The sequence below is a fragment of the Hypanus sabinus genome, chromosome 1 (genome assembly GCF_030144855.1).
Source record: "Hypanus sabinus isolate sHypSab1 chromosome 1, sHypSab1.hap1, whole genome shotgun sequence".
Lineage (NCBI taxonomy): Eukaryota > Metazoa > Chordata > Chondrichthyes > Myliobatiformes > Dasyatidae > Hypanus > Hypanus sabinus.
The window spans coordinates 159,071,130-159,088,180 of record NC_082706.1 but is presented as its reverse complement, the minus strand read 5'-3'; the positions used below and the strand labels follow the sequence as shown (position 1 = coordinate 159,088,180).

Genomic DNA, 17,051 nt, shown 5'->3' with positions numbered 1-17,051 from the left:
CCATGTGCAGGGGAGTGGGGAGGCCCATGGGCTGTCGGACCTCTGTACGATCCCCAATTCCTCCATCCTCTTGAACTCCTCCTTCGCCAGGCGGAGCTTTTCCGGGGGAAGCCTTCGTGCGCAGGCGTGGAGGGGTGGTCCCTGGGTCAGAATGTGGTGCCCGTGTCTGGGCATGGCTGCCGTGAACTGCGGTGCCAGAATCGATGGAAAGTACGCCAGGATTCTGGTGAATTTGTTGTCCGACAGTGTGATGGAGTCCAGGTGTGGGACCGGCAACTTGGCTTCACCCAGGGAGAACGTCTGGAAAGTCTTGGCATGTACCAGTCTTTTCCCTTGCAAGTCGACCAGCAGGCTGTGAGCTCGCAAGAAGTCTGGTCCCAGGAGTGGTTGGGCCACCGCGGCCAGTGTGAAGTCCCACGTGAACCGGCTGGTGCCGAACTGCAGCTGCACTGTGTGGGTGCCATAGGTCCGTATCGTGCTGCCGTTTGCAGCCCTCAGGGTGGGTCGTGGCCTCCTGTTGCGGGTGTTGTACCCCTTCGGGGGCAAGGCGCTGATCTCCGCTCCAGTGTTGACCAAGAAGCGGCGTCCCGACTGTTTGTCCCAGACGTACAAGAGGCTGTCCTGGTGGCCAGCGGCCATAGTCATTAGCGGCAGCTGGCTCTGGCCCTGGCCCTTGCAGGGCGGGCGACAATGGCAGGCTTTTGTGCCCCATCACTGGTGATAGAAAAACCACTGTTCACTGGGCTCCTCACTCCTGCCTCTGTGTTGTGTGCACCCCCCTGCCGGCCCTGGTCTGGTTTGCTGTTGGGCGCGTGGCCTGGTAATCTGACCAACGGATGCCACGCTCTCCCTCTTGGCTTTCCACAGCACATCTGCCCGGGCCGCCACCTTCTGGGGGTCGCTGAAATCTGCGTCGGCCAGCAGCAGATGCATGTCCTCGGGCAGTTGCTCTAGGAACGCTTGCTCGAACATGAGGCAGGGCTTGTCAGCCAGGGACAGCATCTCGTTCATCAATGCTGACGGCAGTCTGTCTCTCAACCCGTCCAGGTGAAGCAGGCGGGCACCTTGCTCATGCCGTGAGAGGTCAAAGGTCCCAATGAGCAGCACTTTGAATGGTTCATATTTGCCTTCTTCCGGGGGCGACTGTATGAAATCCGCAACCTGGGCGGCCGTCTCCTGGTCAAGGGCGCTCACCACGTGATAGTAACATGTGGAATCAGAGGATATCTGCCGAATCTGGAACTGGGCTTCTGCTTGGCTAAACCACACACGTGGTCGCAGCGTCCAGAAAGTCGGTAGTTTCAGCAAAACTGCGTGAACAGATGAAGAGTCGGTCATCTTTGGTCCAAATCCCGTTTGGACCGTCGGGGTCACCAATGTAGCGATGTGCTACAGAAAGCGCTGAAATAACGACACGCAGTCGGTAAGTCATTTGGAGACTAGTTTATTCAAACTTCGCGGTGCTGGCATTTAATCCCTAGCGCCCGCCCTCTCCGGGCGGAAATGACATCAGAGGTGCAGTACCAAAATCTCCCCCCGCGCGCTGGCTATTTGTGAGTCGATTCGCCTGCGCAAAAAGTGGGTCGCCACAACATTCTCAATGCTAATAGGTAAATGCTAATGTAAGTAACTTTTCTATTTCTTTTCCAAACTTTCCCTGTACTGTGACATTGAAATATGTACTTATATTCTATTATCATGGAGTCGTTTTGTTTAATTCTATTACAACTTTAAGCCATTCTACAGGGAATTTGGCCTCATCATGTAGGACATCAATGGAGTAGCTCCTTAGCAGCTAGTCAGCTAGTTTAAATAACGTTAGCTATGCTAATGAACGAATGACACCTGTTAAACTCAGCTCAACATGTCTTTTACAGTCATTTAACCCACCATGGGCAATAGAAAGGTCACTGTTGCAAACAGTGCAGCGAGCAACACTGTCATTATCTTTGATCCCTATTAGACAGGGGTACATTTTAGTCTGAAGTAAGTTTTACATTTTGTTTTTTTTTGGAACACTCTGCCATGGCACTGCAGGACACTAAACTAAACTGACGGACAATGAAAAAGAGAGAGAGAGGTTGACTGTAAAGCCCGCCCACAGAGAAAACTGATAGGTCTACTTAGCACAAAGAGAGACCTACCAGGATTGTATCTTCATCTCCATCCCGCTCTCCCTCAAAAAAAAATTGATTTCTGGGATATGGTATACAATTTGCAGGTGTCAGGGAGCCGCTATCAATATGCAGCAGACTCCCGGAACTTCCGGGAGAGGTGGGATGTCTGTCAATGGAGGGCCTCACTGTTAGTGTCTCCCAGCCAGCAAAACTATTACTTGTGTCTCTCTCTTGGTCTTCATCCTATCAGGATGGTATAACACTACTTTTCTGATAGTTAACACCAATTATTTCTGACTCTTATCTGTTCTAATGAAAAACCAACTTGAAATGTTATTAGTAATCAACAATTAAAACAATTCAAACCAATATAAATTTACTATTTTTGATAACTTAAATTAGCATGTGGCACACTCAAACTGCATAACAATATTTATAGAGACAATTCTGTTACTTCAAAAAAAATTAAGTTAGGAATTCTTATTTGGAAACTTGCAGTTATAACAAAACACCATTTCAGAAACACAAAATCCTTTAGGTAATCCTATAATACTCACATCGATTAATGAAGTTATCTATGTTCCTGTTCTTTCTTAAGGCAGGGAAGTCCAAATCATAAATCAAGGCATCCAAGCTATCCTAAAAGAACAACCATATAGATTAAGTCAAAAAGTCTGCTATTCATGTGTAACTTGCCAGGAAATAAAGACATCTTTAAAATGTTTCATATTTATACTTCATGACAGGCACAACAATGAATGCTACATACAGTACCTGTATTAGATTTTGAAATTACAGCCATGGTTCAACAAACATTGGCATTCAAAAATAATATTTAGTAAATAATATAATAATCTAAGAATTTTCTCATAATTTTTCAAACAGTAAAACCGTAAGTTATTTCATGCAAGATCTATTCTTCATCAAAATGTTGTTAAAAATGCATAATGGAATATTCCATTTTGAATCTTAATACAATTGATTATTTTTCTTATAACAAAATTACAATACTGACAGAAAACCACTTCTAATAAACTACAATAGTGGCTGGTAAAACAAAGAGGTGGAGTAAATTTAAGATAAACTAGCTCACTTACCAAAAGTTGCCTTTATAGGGATTTGCGATACATTTAACACACTAACTGTTGAAAATGGAGCTCCACTTTACATACTGAACTTACATTTTTAATTTGAAGGGATTCATTGGGTTTTACATACAAATATGTAAATATCCATTCATTCTCTAAGTACTGGGAACAAACTAAATGTTCTGAAATTTTCTCCACAGTACCATCAACAGCGCTGTAACTCAGCCATACCAACAATATTTCTGGATTTAATATGCTGACATAACAACACATATATAATTGAATTTCATCTCCAATATTTAAAAGCACACTGCAAGAATCACATTTGATCAACTCTGGACCTGGCTACACATCAAAATCAATGGACCAATGCATTGGTTAAATAAGATTTATAGAATCCTCAATGGAACATTTGGCAGGAGCATTAATGGGTCCAGAGAACCATCCTGGCCCCTTCTGAAGGAAGGAAGAAATCTGTGGACAACACAAGATCTGACTAGAAGAAGACCCAGAGGTCAACAGAAGTGTGTTGTACTGGTCCAGACTCAGTGATAAAGGAGTTTTAATGCCTGATCAGCTTAGAAAATAACTCATTCACATTTATTCTAATGTATCGATGATTACAATACCGCTCATCTACCCTCTGATGTCTACTCCACACACCATTCCTTCAAACAGCTCATTTTGCAACTAAAGTTATCTTTTTCAGAACTCTTCAATACAGGCATTGCTTACACACAACTTTACCTTTATCAATGGCATGTTCCCTACCACAGTCACCCAGACATCCAAGACAACATCAGAGGAGTTTCTGCTGATGCTCACTATGATGGTACAAAAGCAAAGGATCCATACACTCACTGTCTCAAAGCTCAAGTCGTCCCAGTTCATGCACCAGTTCTACTTTGGTGGGGGGGGGGGGGGGGAGAGTGGAGGTGGAGAGAGTCAGCAGCTTTAAATTCCTGGGTATTAGTATAATCAGATAATGTGCTCTGGGCTCAGCACATAGATACAATCATAAGGTAAGCTCCCCAATGTCTTCAATTTCTTAGAATAAGGAGGTTCAGCTTGTCACTGAATGCTCTAACTCGGGGGTCGGCAACCCGCGGCTCCGGAGCCACATGTGGCTCTTTTACGTCTGTGCTGCGGCTCCCTGTTGCTTTGGGAAATAATTGGTTGTGGCGACCCTTTTCCTGGCACATCTGAACCGACTCACAATTAGATAGCCTACGGGGTTTTGCAAGCACAGAGCTTTGGAGCCTCTGCGCCATGGGGGGGGGGGGGGGGGGCAGGTTGAGGGAGGCTTAAAAGTGAGGCTGAAGATTTCGAATAAAGTTTTTTCCTTCGACTGCAGTTACCGACTCCGTGTCGTAATTTTAGCGCGTGTAGCACACCGCTACATGGTCAGTATTTAATTAAAATGTATTTTATGTTAGTTTGTTAGTTTTTGAAATGTAAATCTAAATTTGAAGATTATGGTGATCTTGTACAATCTAAATAAGACGTCGTGGCGACCCATTTCCTGACACATCCGAACCGGCTCACAATTAGCCAGCGTTCAGGCTAAGGGAGATAGCCTACGGGGGTTTGTGAGTACGTGTCTTTTGCAGCATCCTCGCCCATGGGGGGCGGGTTGAGGGAGGCTTAAAAGCAAGGCTGTTTAGTTCGAATAAAGCTATCTTTGACTGCAGTTTACTGACTGCGTGTAGCACACCGCTACAACGTGTTTTTATCGCTGGCTGTCCAGAGGGGAGGTGCTGAAACGCTTTGTCGCGTGTCTGGAAGAAGTGAAAACTTTCCTGGGCAGCAAAGGGCTTACCTTTCCTGAGCTGGAACAGCCAGAGTGGCTGGAAAAGCTACACTTCATGGTAGACATGACAGCGCACCTGAACACGCTGAACACAGCTCTTCAACGGGGTAAGGACGTACAGCCCTGCACATGTTGGAGGATGTTTTGGCATTCGAGCGCAAGTTGACAGTGCTTGCCAGAGATTTACAGAAAGGCACATTGTCTCACTTCCCCAATTTGAGAGAGTTCAAACAAGGTCACGACATGATAAATTCGGGGTATTTACATTCTGCAATCATCGCAATGCAAACATCGTTTGGGAAACGCTTCTGTGAGTTCAGAGAGGAAAAAAAACACATTATCCTTCCCGGTCACTCCCCTAAGCATCGATCCATCCCTACTGAATACGACTGCATTGTCAGGTGTGAGTCAACCTGAACAAGTATGATAAATATTTTAATTGCCTATTATTTTACGTATATTCATATGTTTTCATTGTTCAGTGAAATAGTCCTTTTATTTTTCAGGTTGACAGCTGGCTGACGTTATTTTTGGTTTGCTGCTGGCGGCAAATTTAAGTTTGGCGTTTTTCATAAATAAAAGAAGGACTCAAATAGCCGTTGAGTATTTTACTTAAAAGTAACCTTCAACCCAACGTCTTTTTTTCGGAGTTCAAAATGTTTTTGTTGCATGCAGAAATGTAATTTCGTTTTCTCTGCAGGAGTTCATCAATTTCATAAATGCAACACATTATAGTTTGTTTATACATAGCATAAAGGCAAAACAAAACGTTGTATGCAGTGTTATTTCATTTTAAATGTCAAACGGGTTTTGCGGCTCCCAGTGTTTTCTTTTCTGTGGGAAACGGGTCCAAATGGCTCTTTCAGTGGTAAAGGTTGCTGACCCCTGCTCTAACTTGTAGAGATATACTGTAGAAAGTACCCTGACAATTCAAATGCACAGAAATGCAAACTGCAGAGAGCAAAGGACTCTGTGCAATACATCACAGACACATCCTTCCCTACCAGTCAGTATCAATAGGAGGCACTACTTCAGGAAGGCAACATCTGTCAAAGGTCCCCATCACCAATGCCGTCTTTTCACAGCTACCATTAGGCATGAGGTACAGAAGCAAGAAATCCCACATCACTGGGTTTACAAACAGCTCCTACCCTTCAACCATTTAGTTCCTCAACCAAAACTCCAATCACTATTGTTTAGCAACACTAACACCACTTTGCAATAAAAGGGGTTTCTTTGTTCTAATTACCATCTTTCTTGTAAAGTGTTGCATAATTTATGTTTTTCTTGTGAAGATTGCTTACATGATGCTGTATATCGATGAAGCCCCTGCACAATGAAAAACTAACTCAAAGCCACATCGCACCCATAGAGCATCAGATCCACCTACACAACGAAAATAAGTTAAACAAAATATACACAATTTCCGAAGAAAAAGAAGAACCAAATTCGAACAAAAAAGAAACAAAGAGAGCAGGCCCCTCAGGCTCCAACGCACCAAAAATATTGACCAAGTCTACTTCAGCTGTCAAGAGTTTCCTTACTCCTCTGTCCAATCACAGGTTGGCACCATAATGGATATTCTGGTAGGAGGAATTGTTGCACAAGTTTATCCAGATGAGTATTTACACAGTGTTTGAGTTTCAAATTTCAGTTAAAAAAGGTTTCTAAACATGACTTATTTACACAACCTGAATGGCAAATGATCTTTAACATACAAGAAACAGAGAGGTTGTGGATTGACTTTTTAAAAAAAATTATATGGTGCATTGGAGTCAGGATAGAGGCTTGCAAGCAAAACAACCACCAAAATTAAAAAAAATACACTCAAAATGTTGGAGGAACTCAACAGGCCAGACAGCATCTATGGCATAAAAAGTACAGTCGTGTTTTCGGGCCGAGACCCTTCTCAATCCTTATGCTAGGATTTCTAGCATCTGCAGATATTCTTGTTTGGAAATAAAAAAATAATTGGCTCAAGCAAAAAAAAAGTTAGCTCTCATTTCATATCTCTACAGCAATTTAGTAATATGTACACGCAAGTGTCAGCAAGTGGGAAAGAGTAGAAGACATCTCATTTCCTCATGCTGACTAACACCATGTCCATTGGAATGAATGAGATGAAACCCTAGGAGATGATAAACACCTAGGTGATGGTTTGTGCTGACCACAGGAAATACAGTGGTTCAGGCAAAGCAGTTCTTGTGGGTGGTGCATTAGCACTCAACTGCCTTCAAAGAAACCATCACTCCCAACAGCCCGCTCCATCATGAGTACTTAGATAACATACTTGTAACACGTCAAATTTTCCAGAAACACTTAGTCCATTCTCGAGGCAGAAAGCTAAAAAAAATCTTCAACAGCAGCAGTGGCATTGCCTCCTGCAAATTTCAAATGCGATTGGGCTTAGTCTGCAAACTAACTGTGGTAATGAGTTCCACATATTTATTAGCCTCAGGCTGAAGAAGTTCTGCCTCATCTCTGTTCTAAAGAGACATTCTTCTACTCTGAGACTGTGCCATCTGGTCCTAGACTGTCCCACTATTGAAAACATACTCTCCATTTCCTCTCAATCTAGGCTTTTCAATATTTGGTAGACTCCAATGAGTTCAATCCACCCCTCATTCTTGTAAACTTTAGCAAGTACAGGCTCAGAGCAATCAGATAGTCCTCGTATGTTAACCCTTTCATTCCCAGGATCATTCTTGTAAACCTCCTCTGGATCCTATCCAATGCCAACACATCCTTCTTTAGACACATGTACTCAAAGATGTAATCTGACCAACACCTTAAAGCCTCAGCTTTATATCCTTGCTTTTATTCAAACCCTTTCGAAATAATGTCTCAGCGAAGTTTCATTACATCTAAGTAAACTAAAGCAACAAATCTGCTGCAATGAATTGTCATCAAGGTGATGAAAAAGGAATCCCTAAAGATTAACTTGTAGCTCGAGTCAGTGGTAAGGAAGGCAAATCAATATTAGCATTCACTTTGAGAGGACTAAAATGTAAGAATCTGATGGAGGCATAAAAAGCATTAGTCAGACTGCACTTGGGAAAGTAGTGAGATGTTTCGGGCTCCTTATATAAGAAAGGATGTGCCAGTATTGGAGAGGATCCAGAGGCAGTTCCAGGAATGAAAAGGTTTAATGCATGAGGAGCACTTGATGGCTCACTCACTAGAGTTAAGAGGAATGAAGGTAGATCTCATTGAAACCTACCATATATTAACAGGCCTGGATAGAGTGGATGCAGAGAGGATGTTTCCTGCACTGGGGGAATCTAGGACCAGAGAGCACAGCCTCAAACTTGGGGGACATCCATTTAGAAGAGTTAAGGAAGAATTTACTTAGCTAGAGCATAGTCAATCTGTGGAATTCATTGCTAAGTCAATGAGTATACTTAAATGGAGGTTGACAGGTTCTTGGTCAGGGTGTCAAAGCTACAGTGAGAAGGCAGGACAGTGGGGTTGAGAGGGATAATAAAACAACCATGATAGAATGGTGGAGCAGACTCAATGGGCTGAATGGCCCAAATCAGTCAGGCATTAAGTACAAAAATCATGAAGCATAAAACTTTAGTTAGATCACATTTCGAGCACTGGGTGCAGTTCAGGATGTGAGAGGGTGCCCTAGGATGTTCACCGGGATGTTGCTTGCAATGGAGTATTAGCCATAAGGAGAGGTTGGACAAACTTGGTTTGTTTTCACTAGAGTATCAGAGGTGTGACCTGATAAAAGTATCAGTTAAAGACAGATTTTAATTTTTTTAATCAAACAATGTCAGTGCATGATATTGTATATTAAAATGTAAACACTGGGAAAACAAAAAAATGTTTTGCTACTCTTAATTACAGTTGGCCCTCCTTATCCGTGGGTTCTCTCTCCAGCACTTGTTGTTTAAGTATGTACGGACTTTTTTTCTTGTCATTATTCCCTAAACAATACAGTATAATAACTACTTACATATTATTTACATTGTATTAAGTATTATAAGTAATCTAGAGATGATTTAAAGTATACAGGAGGATGTACATAGGTTACCATGGATCAGGATCGACAAAAAAACTGGAAGTTCTCTAAGTCGGAACAGGTACATCCGGTATTATTTAGCATCAGTTAGTCAAACGTTTGTCTTAGTATATATTTTACCTTTCTATGCATATAGAACACTTAAGAAACATATGTATTTCAATAATTAAACCACTGCATTGCTCAGTAATAACTGTAGCTTTCATCGGGGCAGGGCCTTTCATATGTTCCATGATTCATAAGGGACTTGAGCATCCACGTGTTTGGTATCCACAGGGGGTCCTGGAACCAATCCCCCACGGATAAGGAGGGCCGACTGTATATGATAAAACTAAAGTCCACTTTAGGAAAAGCTGCAAGGAGTACCACTTTGGCCTATTCGAAAATAAATCTTGGACAATATATTTTGTATGATTTTATATATAGGCAGACCACCAATTATTTCTATCTTGTGTCTTCCTCTTTCATTTCCTATTCTGCCCACATCCCTAATAAAGGAATGTTTACTTTCTTCAAGTTGAGAAAACAAATCTTTGCACAAATTATTTCCTTTAACCTTAAATGAAGACTTCATATATTTTCTGGATTACTTGTTCTGAATAGCTCAAAATATTACCTTTAAACTGATAGTATCCCACAATTTGTGGATCTCCTAACAAGTAATTATATCTTCATATTACTGAATAAACTTAGTACATAAAAACTTAGAAGACCTACAGCACAATACAGGCCCTTCAGCCCACAAAGCTGTGCCAAACGTGTCCTTAGAAATTATCTAGGGTTACCTATAGCCCTCTATTTTTCTGAGCTCCATGCACCTGTCCAGGAGTCTCTTAAAAGACCCTACCATATCCACCTCCACCACCATTGCTGGCAGCCCGTTCCATCCACTCACCACTCTCCGTTTTTTAAAAAAAAACAACTTGCCCCTGACATCTGAGCTGTAGCTACTTCCAAGCAACTTAAAACTGTGCTCTCTTGTGCTAGTCATTTCAGCCCTGGGAAAAAGCCTCTGACTATCCACATGATCAAAGCCTCTCATTATCTTATACACCTCTATCAGGTCATCTCTCATCCTCCGTCACTCCAAGGAGAAAAGGCAGAGTTCACTCAACCTATTCTAATAAGGCATGCTCCCCAATCCAGGCAACATCCTTGTAAATCTCCTCTGCATCCTTTCTATGGTTTCCACATCCTTCCTATAGTGAGGCGACCAGAACTGAGCACAGTCCTCCATGTGGGGTCTGACCAGGGTCCTATATAGCTGCAACATTACCTCTCGGCACCTAAACTCATGTACTGGTGGTATTGTTCCATGGTGATCATGCATTCGGCATTAGCAAATGGCACATGTGTTACCAGTTGTTTTTTTAAAAACTGAAGCATTATAATATGGTCAACTATTGAAAAAGATTGAACTGCTACAACAGGGGTAATACCAAATATGGGACCTATTAACATTTATGGAAAGAGCTAGATGAAGCGTGGTTGCCAGTTAGGGTAAATCTGGAGGTTCATTGACCTTCATCACATGTCCTGCACTTTAAATTGATTATTTATTTGTTTGTTTTTGCGCTTGCACTTTGTCTTTTACACTTTGTGTTTTGTTTGTCCTTACTGTTGGGTGTGGTCTTTCATTGATACTATTGTGTTTCTTGTATTTACTGTGATTGTCTGCAGGAAAATGAATCCCAGGGTCATATGTAGTGACATGTACTGAGCAGAACTGATATTAAATTTACTTTGAACTTCAAAACAGCTAGGACAGCCCAAATATCTTTGATAGCATTGCATACCGCCCCTCTAAGCTTTATCGTCTTGCTGCTCTTTTCCCTCCATGTCTCTAACATTCAGTACTTCACCATATTGTAAAGAGTGCAGCAGGATTTATTTCATCTCGAGAGCCAACAATTGCATTATTCAAGAGAAACTAAATTAACAGATGTACCCAAGTATGTTTATTCAGCATACTACTGACATACAAGACATCAGAAATTATGGAAAGTAGACTTTGATAAACTGCTCATATGCCTCCTCCTTTGGGTTCTTTATTAAATTCACCATGTTTTAGCTAGGTGCCTCTGGTCTCAAAGTGGCCAATTCCAAAAGCTATTTGGAGGACCGAATAGATCAGGGAGAATGTTGAACAAATCATGACACCAACTCACAAGGCCTGGATATCTGGAGATCAGGTATTAGAAATTGATTTGTTACTTAGTTATCACAAGTGATTAGGAGCAGGTAAAAACCATAAAGCATATACCATAGGAGGTACAATTGTCCAACCTTTGCTTTGCTGGAGGAAAATGGGACTGTCCCCAAGATGTATGAACCAGTTCTTAACACACATTTCACAAATCTGTATGAAGACCGTTATGTGTTCGTATACGATCTGGTCCCATGATGGAGCAGAAATCTTCCATGATAAATGGAGTCTGGATACTCTGGAAAATTCTAGAGAGCCTTGTGTGCAAAATTTCCAACAGTACACAATAAGTAAGTTGGTCAGTCAAAAACCTGAAAGCTCTCAAAGCCAAAGATAATGTGTTGCTAGCCCTAAAAAAAAAGTCTACTGTAAGAGCAGGAAGAATCCTGAAAGGGCCCAGGGACAGAGGTTGATGACCAGGTTCTAACGTGGGCCAAGGCACATTCACTAAATTTTATCATCTACCAGGTAAATCAGATAGGATGCTGAAGCAATCCATAACATAAGTTACCTCAAATATGTTCGGGAACACACCATTTTCCCGATGTGTACTATTTATAGGACAAAACTTCATGCAAGCTGACTTTCTATGGTAGTTACTACTGCTTCTGAAGCTCTGGAAGATAATAAGCAGCCCACTGTTGCTTTTGAAGTTGCCCATTTCAAATGTCCTCTGGACTCTATAGCATGGTTCCATAAGTGCATAAAAACGGAGTTACAGAAACCACAGTGCGTCTTTCTCATACTGAATCTGCAATTGTCTTGGAGAGGGCTATGGTGATAGTAGTGGGAGAAGTTGGTGGGGGCAGGGGAGCCTGTGACACCTTTGCAATAGCAAACAAATAACACTGATGATGCTGGAATCTGAAACTCAGACATAAAACACTGACCGATTCCTCTTTCCACAGATGCTGCTTGACTGGCTGTGCTCTTCCAGCATTTCTTCTCAGTGGCCTTTAGTTGGTATGAGTCACAGAGTATTACAGCAAAGAAAAAGCCCTTTCAGCCTATTTAGCATGGGTATGAACAAGATGGAAGGGCAGATAGCAACCAGAGCAAGATAAGATCAGGGTAGAGTGAGGGAGAGATGGAAAAACTAAGGGTTTGCTTGCATAGCAAGGAAGATTTTTTGTAATGAATGGAAAGAGGTTGATGGGAGAAAAGGCACCAAATAAGGGTGAGGTAAGATACCAGGGATGACTGGAAAACAGATTACGACAATGTAGTAAAAGAAAACAAGGAAATGTCAGATATGTTGAATAATTAGTTTACATTAGTACTTACAGTACATGGGAAAGTACTGCCATACATAGTATTGAAATAAACGATGAGAATTGGGGCATTGCCAAAATAATCTAGGCAAAATAATATTTATGAATAAAACTATGATATTCCCCAGAAAAAGATTACAAACCAATGGATTTTATATTTTAAGATCATAGAAGCCATATTTATGATTTTCCAAAGATCTCTACTTTCAGAACTGTTTCTTCTGTAAGCACAGATTCATCACTTCACTATTGTAATTAAAAAGGCAAGCAAGAAAGATACTGGAGAAGTTATAGATCAGTTAGACCAAGTTTATAGTTGAGGAAAGTCTAGCAAGCGTTGAAAATCAATAAACTTTGCAATTTTCTGAGTCAGCATGTAATAATTAAAGAGTAAGCAACATATAACAAAATAGTAAATGTTGAGGCTACAGAAAGCAAAACATGCCTATTAATATTATTTATGAAATCCTAAATAGGGTAAATGAAGTTCTTAAAGTTAATTTATTCATCACTGCAAATAATGTGAAAATTGGAGATGTTTATAGCAAGGAGGAGAATCTTAAATTATGGAACCTCTTTGTCTATCCAGGCACTTTTAGAGTTCAACTTCAATTAAATCAGCCGAAGTAGCTTTTCTTGCTAATGCTGGCAATAGCCAGTGCATCAATGAAAGATCATCGAATTATAACACATCACTTCTCTCTTCACAGATGTTACTTGACCTGCTAGGTATTTCCATTTCAGACTTGGTGCAATGGTAGTGCAGTGGTTAGTGTGGCACTATTGCAGTTTGGAGGTGAACCAGAGTTCGGAGTTCAATTCTGGTGCCACCCGTAAGAAGTCTGTACATCTTTTCTGGGTGTGCCAGTTTCCTCCCACAGTCCAAAGACATATTGGGTAAGTTAATTTGTAAAATTGTCACATGATTAGTTTAAAGCTAGTCAGGAGCTGCTGGGCCAGTGTGGCTACTCTGGCCAGTGTGGTCTACTCTGCACTGTATCACTAAATAAAAAATAAATTTCCAGCATCAACAGTTATTTTCACATCCTGCTTAAGAAAATACTCTCTTATATATGTTTTAGTGGGGGGGGGGGGAGGAAATGTTTTGGAAAAGTTCACCAGTTCACCTCAATTTTCTCAATAGTAACTTAATTTCCCTCCATTACACAAAAAAAAATTCACATGCAACAGACTATTTTAAGTTCTGAAAAGGGATTAACTAAATGAACCTCTGGCTCTACACTTATCTCAGGAGCATCTGACAGTAAAGACTATCCTAATCTAATGCTTACTCACTACAGCTCTGCATTCAATACTTTAATTCCAAGCAAACATCTCCAAAGCTCCTAAACAAGGCATTCAACACCTCCCTTAGCAAATGGACTTCCTGACCAACAGACCACAATCAGTAAGGATAGGCAGCGAGACCCTGCACTACAAATATATTCAGCAATGGTGCCCGAAACATCTGCATACTCAGCCCCCTACTTCCCTTTCTATATACTCATGGCAATGTAGCCAGATTCTGTTCATGTTCAGAACATGTTTGCAGGTGCGCAGAATCTCAAATAACAGTGAATGAGATAGTTTGCCTAGAGCATGGTATCACGACAATAACTTTTCCCCTTGATGTCAGCCAAACAGATGGTCATTGACTTCAAGAATGGATGGAGCAGGGGATATCAGTGCATATATGCTCCTGTTCACATCAACAGCATTGAGTCAAGGTTAAGAGCTTCATGTTCCTAGGATTGAATATCACCAATTGCCTGTCCTGGTTCAACCACAGGCACCACAGCCAAAAAAAAACAACACACCAGTGCTTCTAATTCCTCAGGAAGTTAAAAAAAATGTGGCATGCTCTTGTTGACCCTCATCAGTTTTTAAATTGATGCACCAATGAAGGCATTCTATCCAGATGCAAAGCTTGACATGGCATCTACTCTGCCCATGACTTCAAGAAACCATATTGTGCTGAGTTGTGGCTACATCTTAGAAAGCAGATGTAACTCCATGGTCTCTGTCTATACCACCTGCAGCCTCACTAAAGCAGCCAACATAATCAAAAATCATAATCAAGTTTATTTTCACTGATATATCATAAAATATGTTGTTCTGGGCAGCATAAATAAATTTAAAAATTGTGTGAACGAATTCAAATTAGGTAGTGTTTATTTTGGTCTTTACAGAAGTCTGATAGAAGAGGAGAAACAGCAGTTCCTAATGCTGAGTGCTGGTCTTTGGTTTCCTGTACTTGCTCACTAAGAAGTGGGTACAACTCAATGATAAGGGTCTTTAATAATGACTATTGCCTTCTTGAGGCACAAACTTTTGAAGATGTCCTTCATGCTAGGAAGGGTTGTGCCCATGATGGAGCTGGCTGAATCTACAACCATCTGCAGCCTCTTCCAATTTTGCACATTGGATGTTCTATAACAGACAGTGATGCAACCAGCATATCTGTAGAAGTTTGCATATCCTTGGTAACATACCAAAACTCTTCAAACACCCAAAGTAGTAGAGCTGCAGGTATCCAAAGAACTTGAAGCTCACACTTCCAACTACTGACTGCCGAATACACAGGTGTATACTCTCCCAGCTTCCCTTTTCTAGACATCCACAATCAATTCCTTGGTCTTGCTGACGTAGACTGCAAAGTTGCTGTTCTGACACTACTCAACCAGCCGGTTCATTGCACGTCTTCATGCCTCCTTATTGCCATCTGAGATTCTGTCAGTTGACAGTGTTTGAGCCATGCAGAGCCACATAGTCATGAGTGCAGAGTATGGCAAAGCAGTGGGCTAAGCAGGCATTACTGAGGTGTACCTATGTTGGCAGTTGGTGACAAAGAAATTATTACCAATCTGCACTAACTACATTCTCCCATGAAAAACCCAGTTGCAGAGGGAGGTACGGAGACACAGGTTTTGAAGACTATTGATTAGTACTAAGGGGATGATGGTGTTAATGCTGAGCTGTAATTTGGAAGACACACACTCATCTATGCAGGTCCTGATGAAGGTGGTGATGGCTGTGGCACATTTATTCAGATCTAAAGATGAATCCCCAAACTTAGTCTAATCCAGCGATTCAAAGCAGTCATGCAAGCACTCTTCTGCCTCCACTGACCATACCTTTGCCACTCTCACCACTGGAGCTTCAATGCTTAACATGTGTCTATATGCCGGGAATGGAAATACAGCCAAGTGATCAGGCTTGCCAAAATGCAGTCGTGGGATGGCACAGTAATCATTCTTGGTGGTGCTGAAAGTGTATTGGTTCCTCTGCTTACACAGAGGAAAGTGTATTGGTTAAGTGTATTGGTTCCTCTGCTTACACAGATCATAGTGGGTTTGAGACTTCAAGCTAGCCCGGCACCTTTCCTCAATGATCAGGAAGGCACCAGGGTGCAATGTCTTACAACTACTGATTACACTGCTCAGCACTTCCAATGCCAGTTTGCCAGCAGTGGAGTGTACACTGCAACCAGGATGAGTGAAGAATTTCCTCAGCAGACAGAATGGATGACCTTGATCACCCACAGAGAGCAGAACTGCCACACCAGTGCACCACGATCAGTTAATCATGAAGCAAATGCCACCACCTCTACCTTTATTTGATGCACGGTCTCGTGATGGATGGTGAAGCCCTTGGGCAGGAGTGCTGTGTATGAAGTGCTGAGGGTGAGATACGTCTCTGTAAAGCAGAGTACACAACAGACCCTGATGTCCCTTTGGTATTGTAGTCTCGGTCAGAAGTCTTTAATATTATTTTCCAGACACTGTATATCCAGCCATTGTCAAGTTCTGTTCTTTGGACTACGTAAGTATTTAGTACACATGTGAACTTTCCCTGTTATGCGCGTGCACTTGTGGAGAGAGAAATTGTGTAAAGGTGGCTGTTGCGTTGCTGCTTTTGGGAACAGTGAGAGAGACCTCAATGGGAATTTCAGTGAAAGACTTGAACAAAGATGATGGTATGAATCCAATTTATGAAGCATATTCAGACTGACAAAATTTATAGACAATTCAAAAATATGGCTGATACTGGTACTGCTCCCCAACTTTTCCTTTGCTACATTGACAACTACATTGGTGCTGCTTCCTGCACCCATGCTGAGCTCGTCAATTTCATCGACTTTGCCTCTAACTTTCACCCAGTCCTCAAATTCACTTGGTCCATCTTGGACACTTCTCTCCCCTTCCTTGATCTCTCGTTCTCCATCTCTGGAGACAGACTGTCCACTGACATCTTCTATAAACCCACTGACTCCCATAACTACCTTGATTATACCTCTTTCCACCCTGCCAAATGTAAAAATGCTATTCCCTATTCCCAGTTCCTCCGTCTCCACCACATCTGCTCCCAGGATGAGGCTTTCCAGTCCAGGACATCTCAAATGTCCTCTTTCTTTAAGAATCGTGGTTTCCCTTCTGCCATCATCAATGATGCCCTCACTCGCATCTCCTCCATTTTCTGCACTTTGGTCCTCACCCCATCCTCCCCTCACCACAACAGGGATCATGTAC

The 17,051-nt window shown here is 41.8% G+C and overlaps 1 protein-coding gene across 1 annotated transcript in view; it reads right to left on the bottom strand.

Moving 5' to 3' along the window:
- The window catches only part of rock1 (Rho-associated, coiled-coil containing protein kinase 1), a 143,905-nt gene that overhangs the window by 98,050 nt on the left and 28,804 nt on the right, over positions 1-17,051 (bottom strand). The window contains exon 2 of the mRNA XM_059979836.1: positions 2,675-2,756. Within this exon, the coding sequence (XP_059835819.1) occupies positions 2,675-2,756 (82 nt within the window). The remainder of the gene's footprint in view (positions 1-2,674; positions 2,757-17,051) is intronic.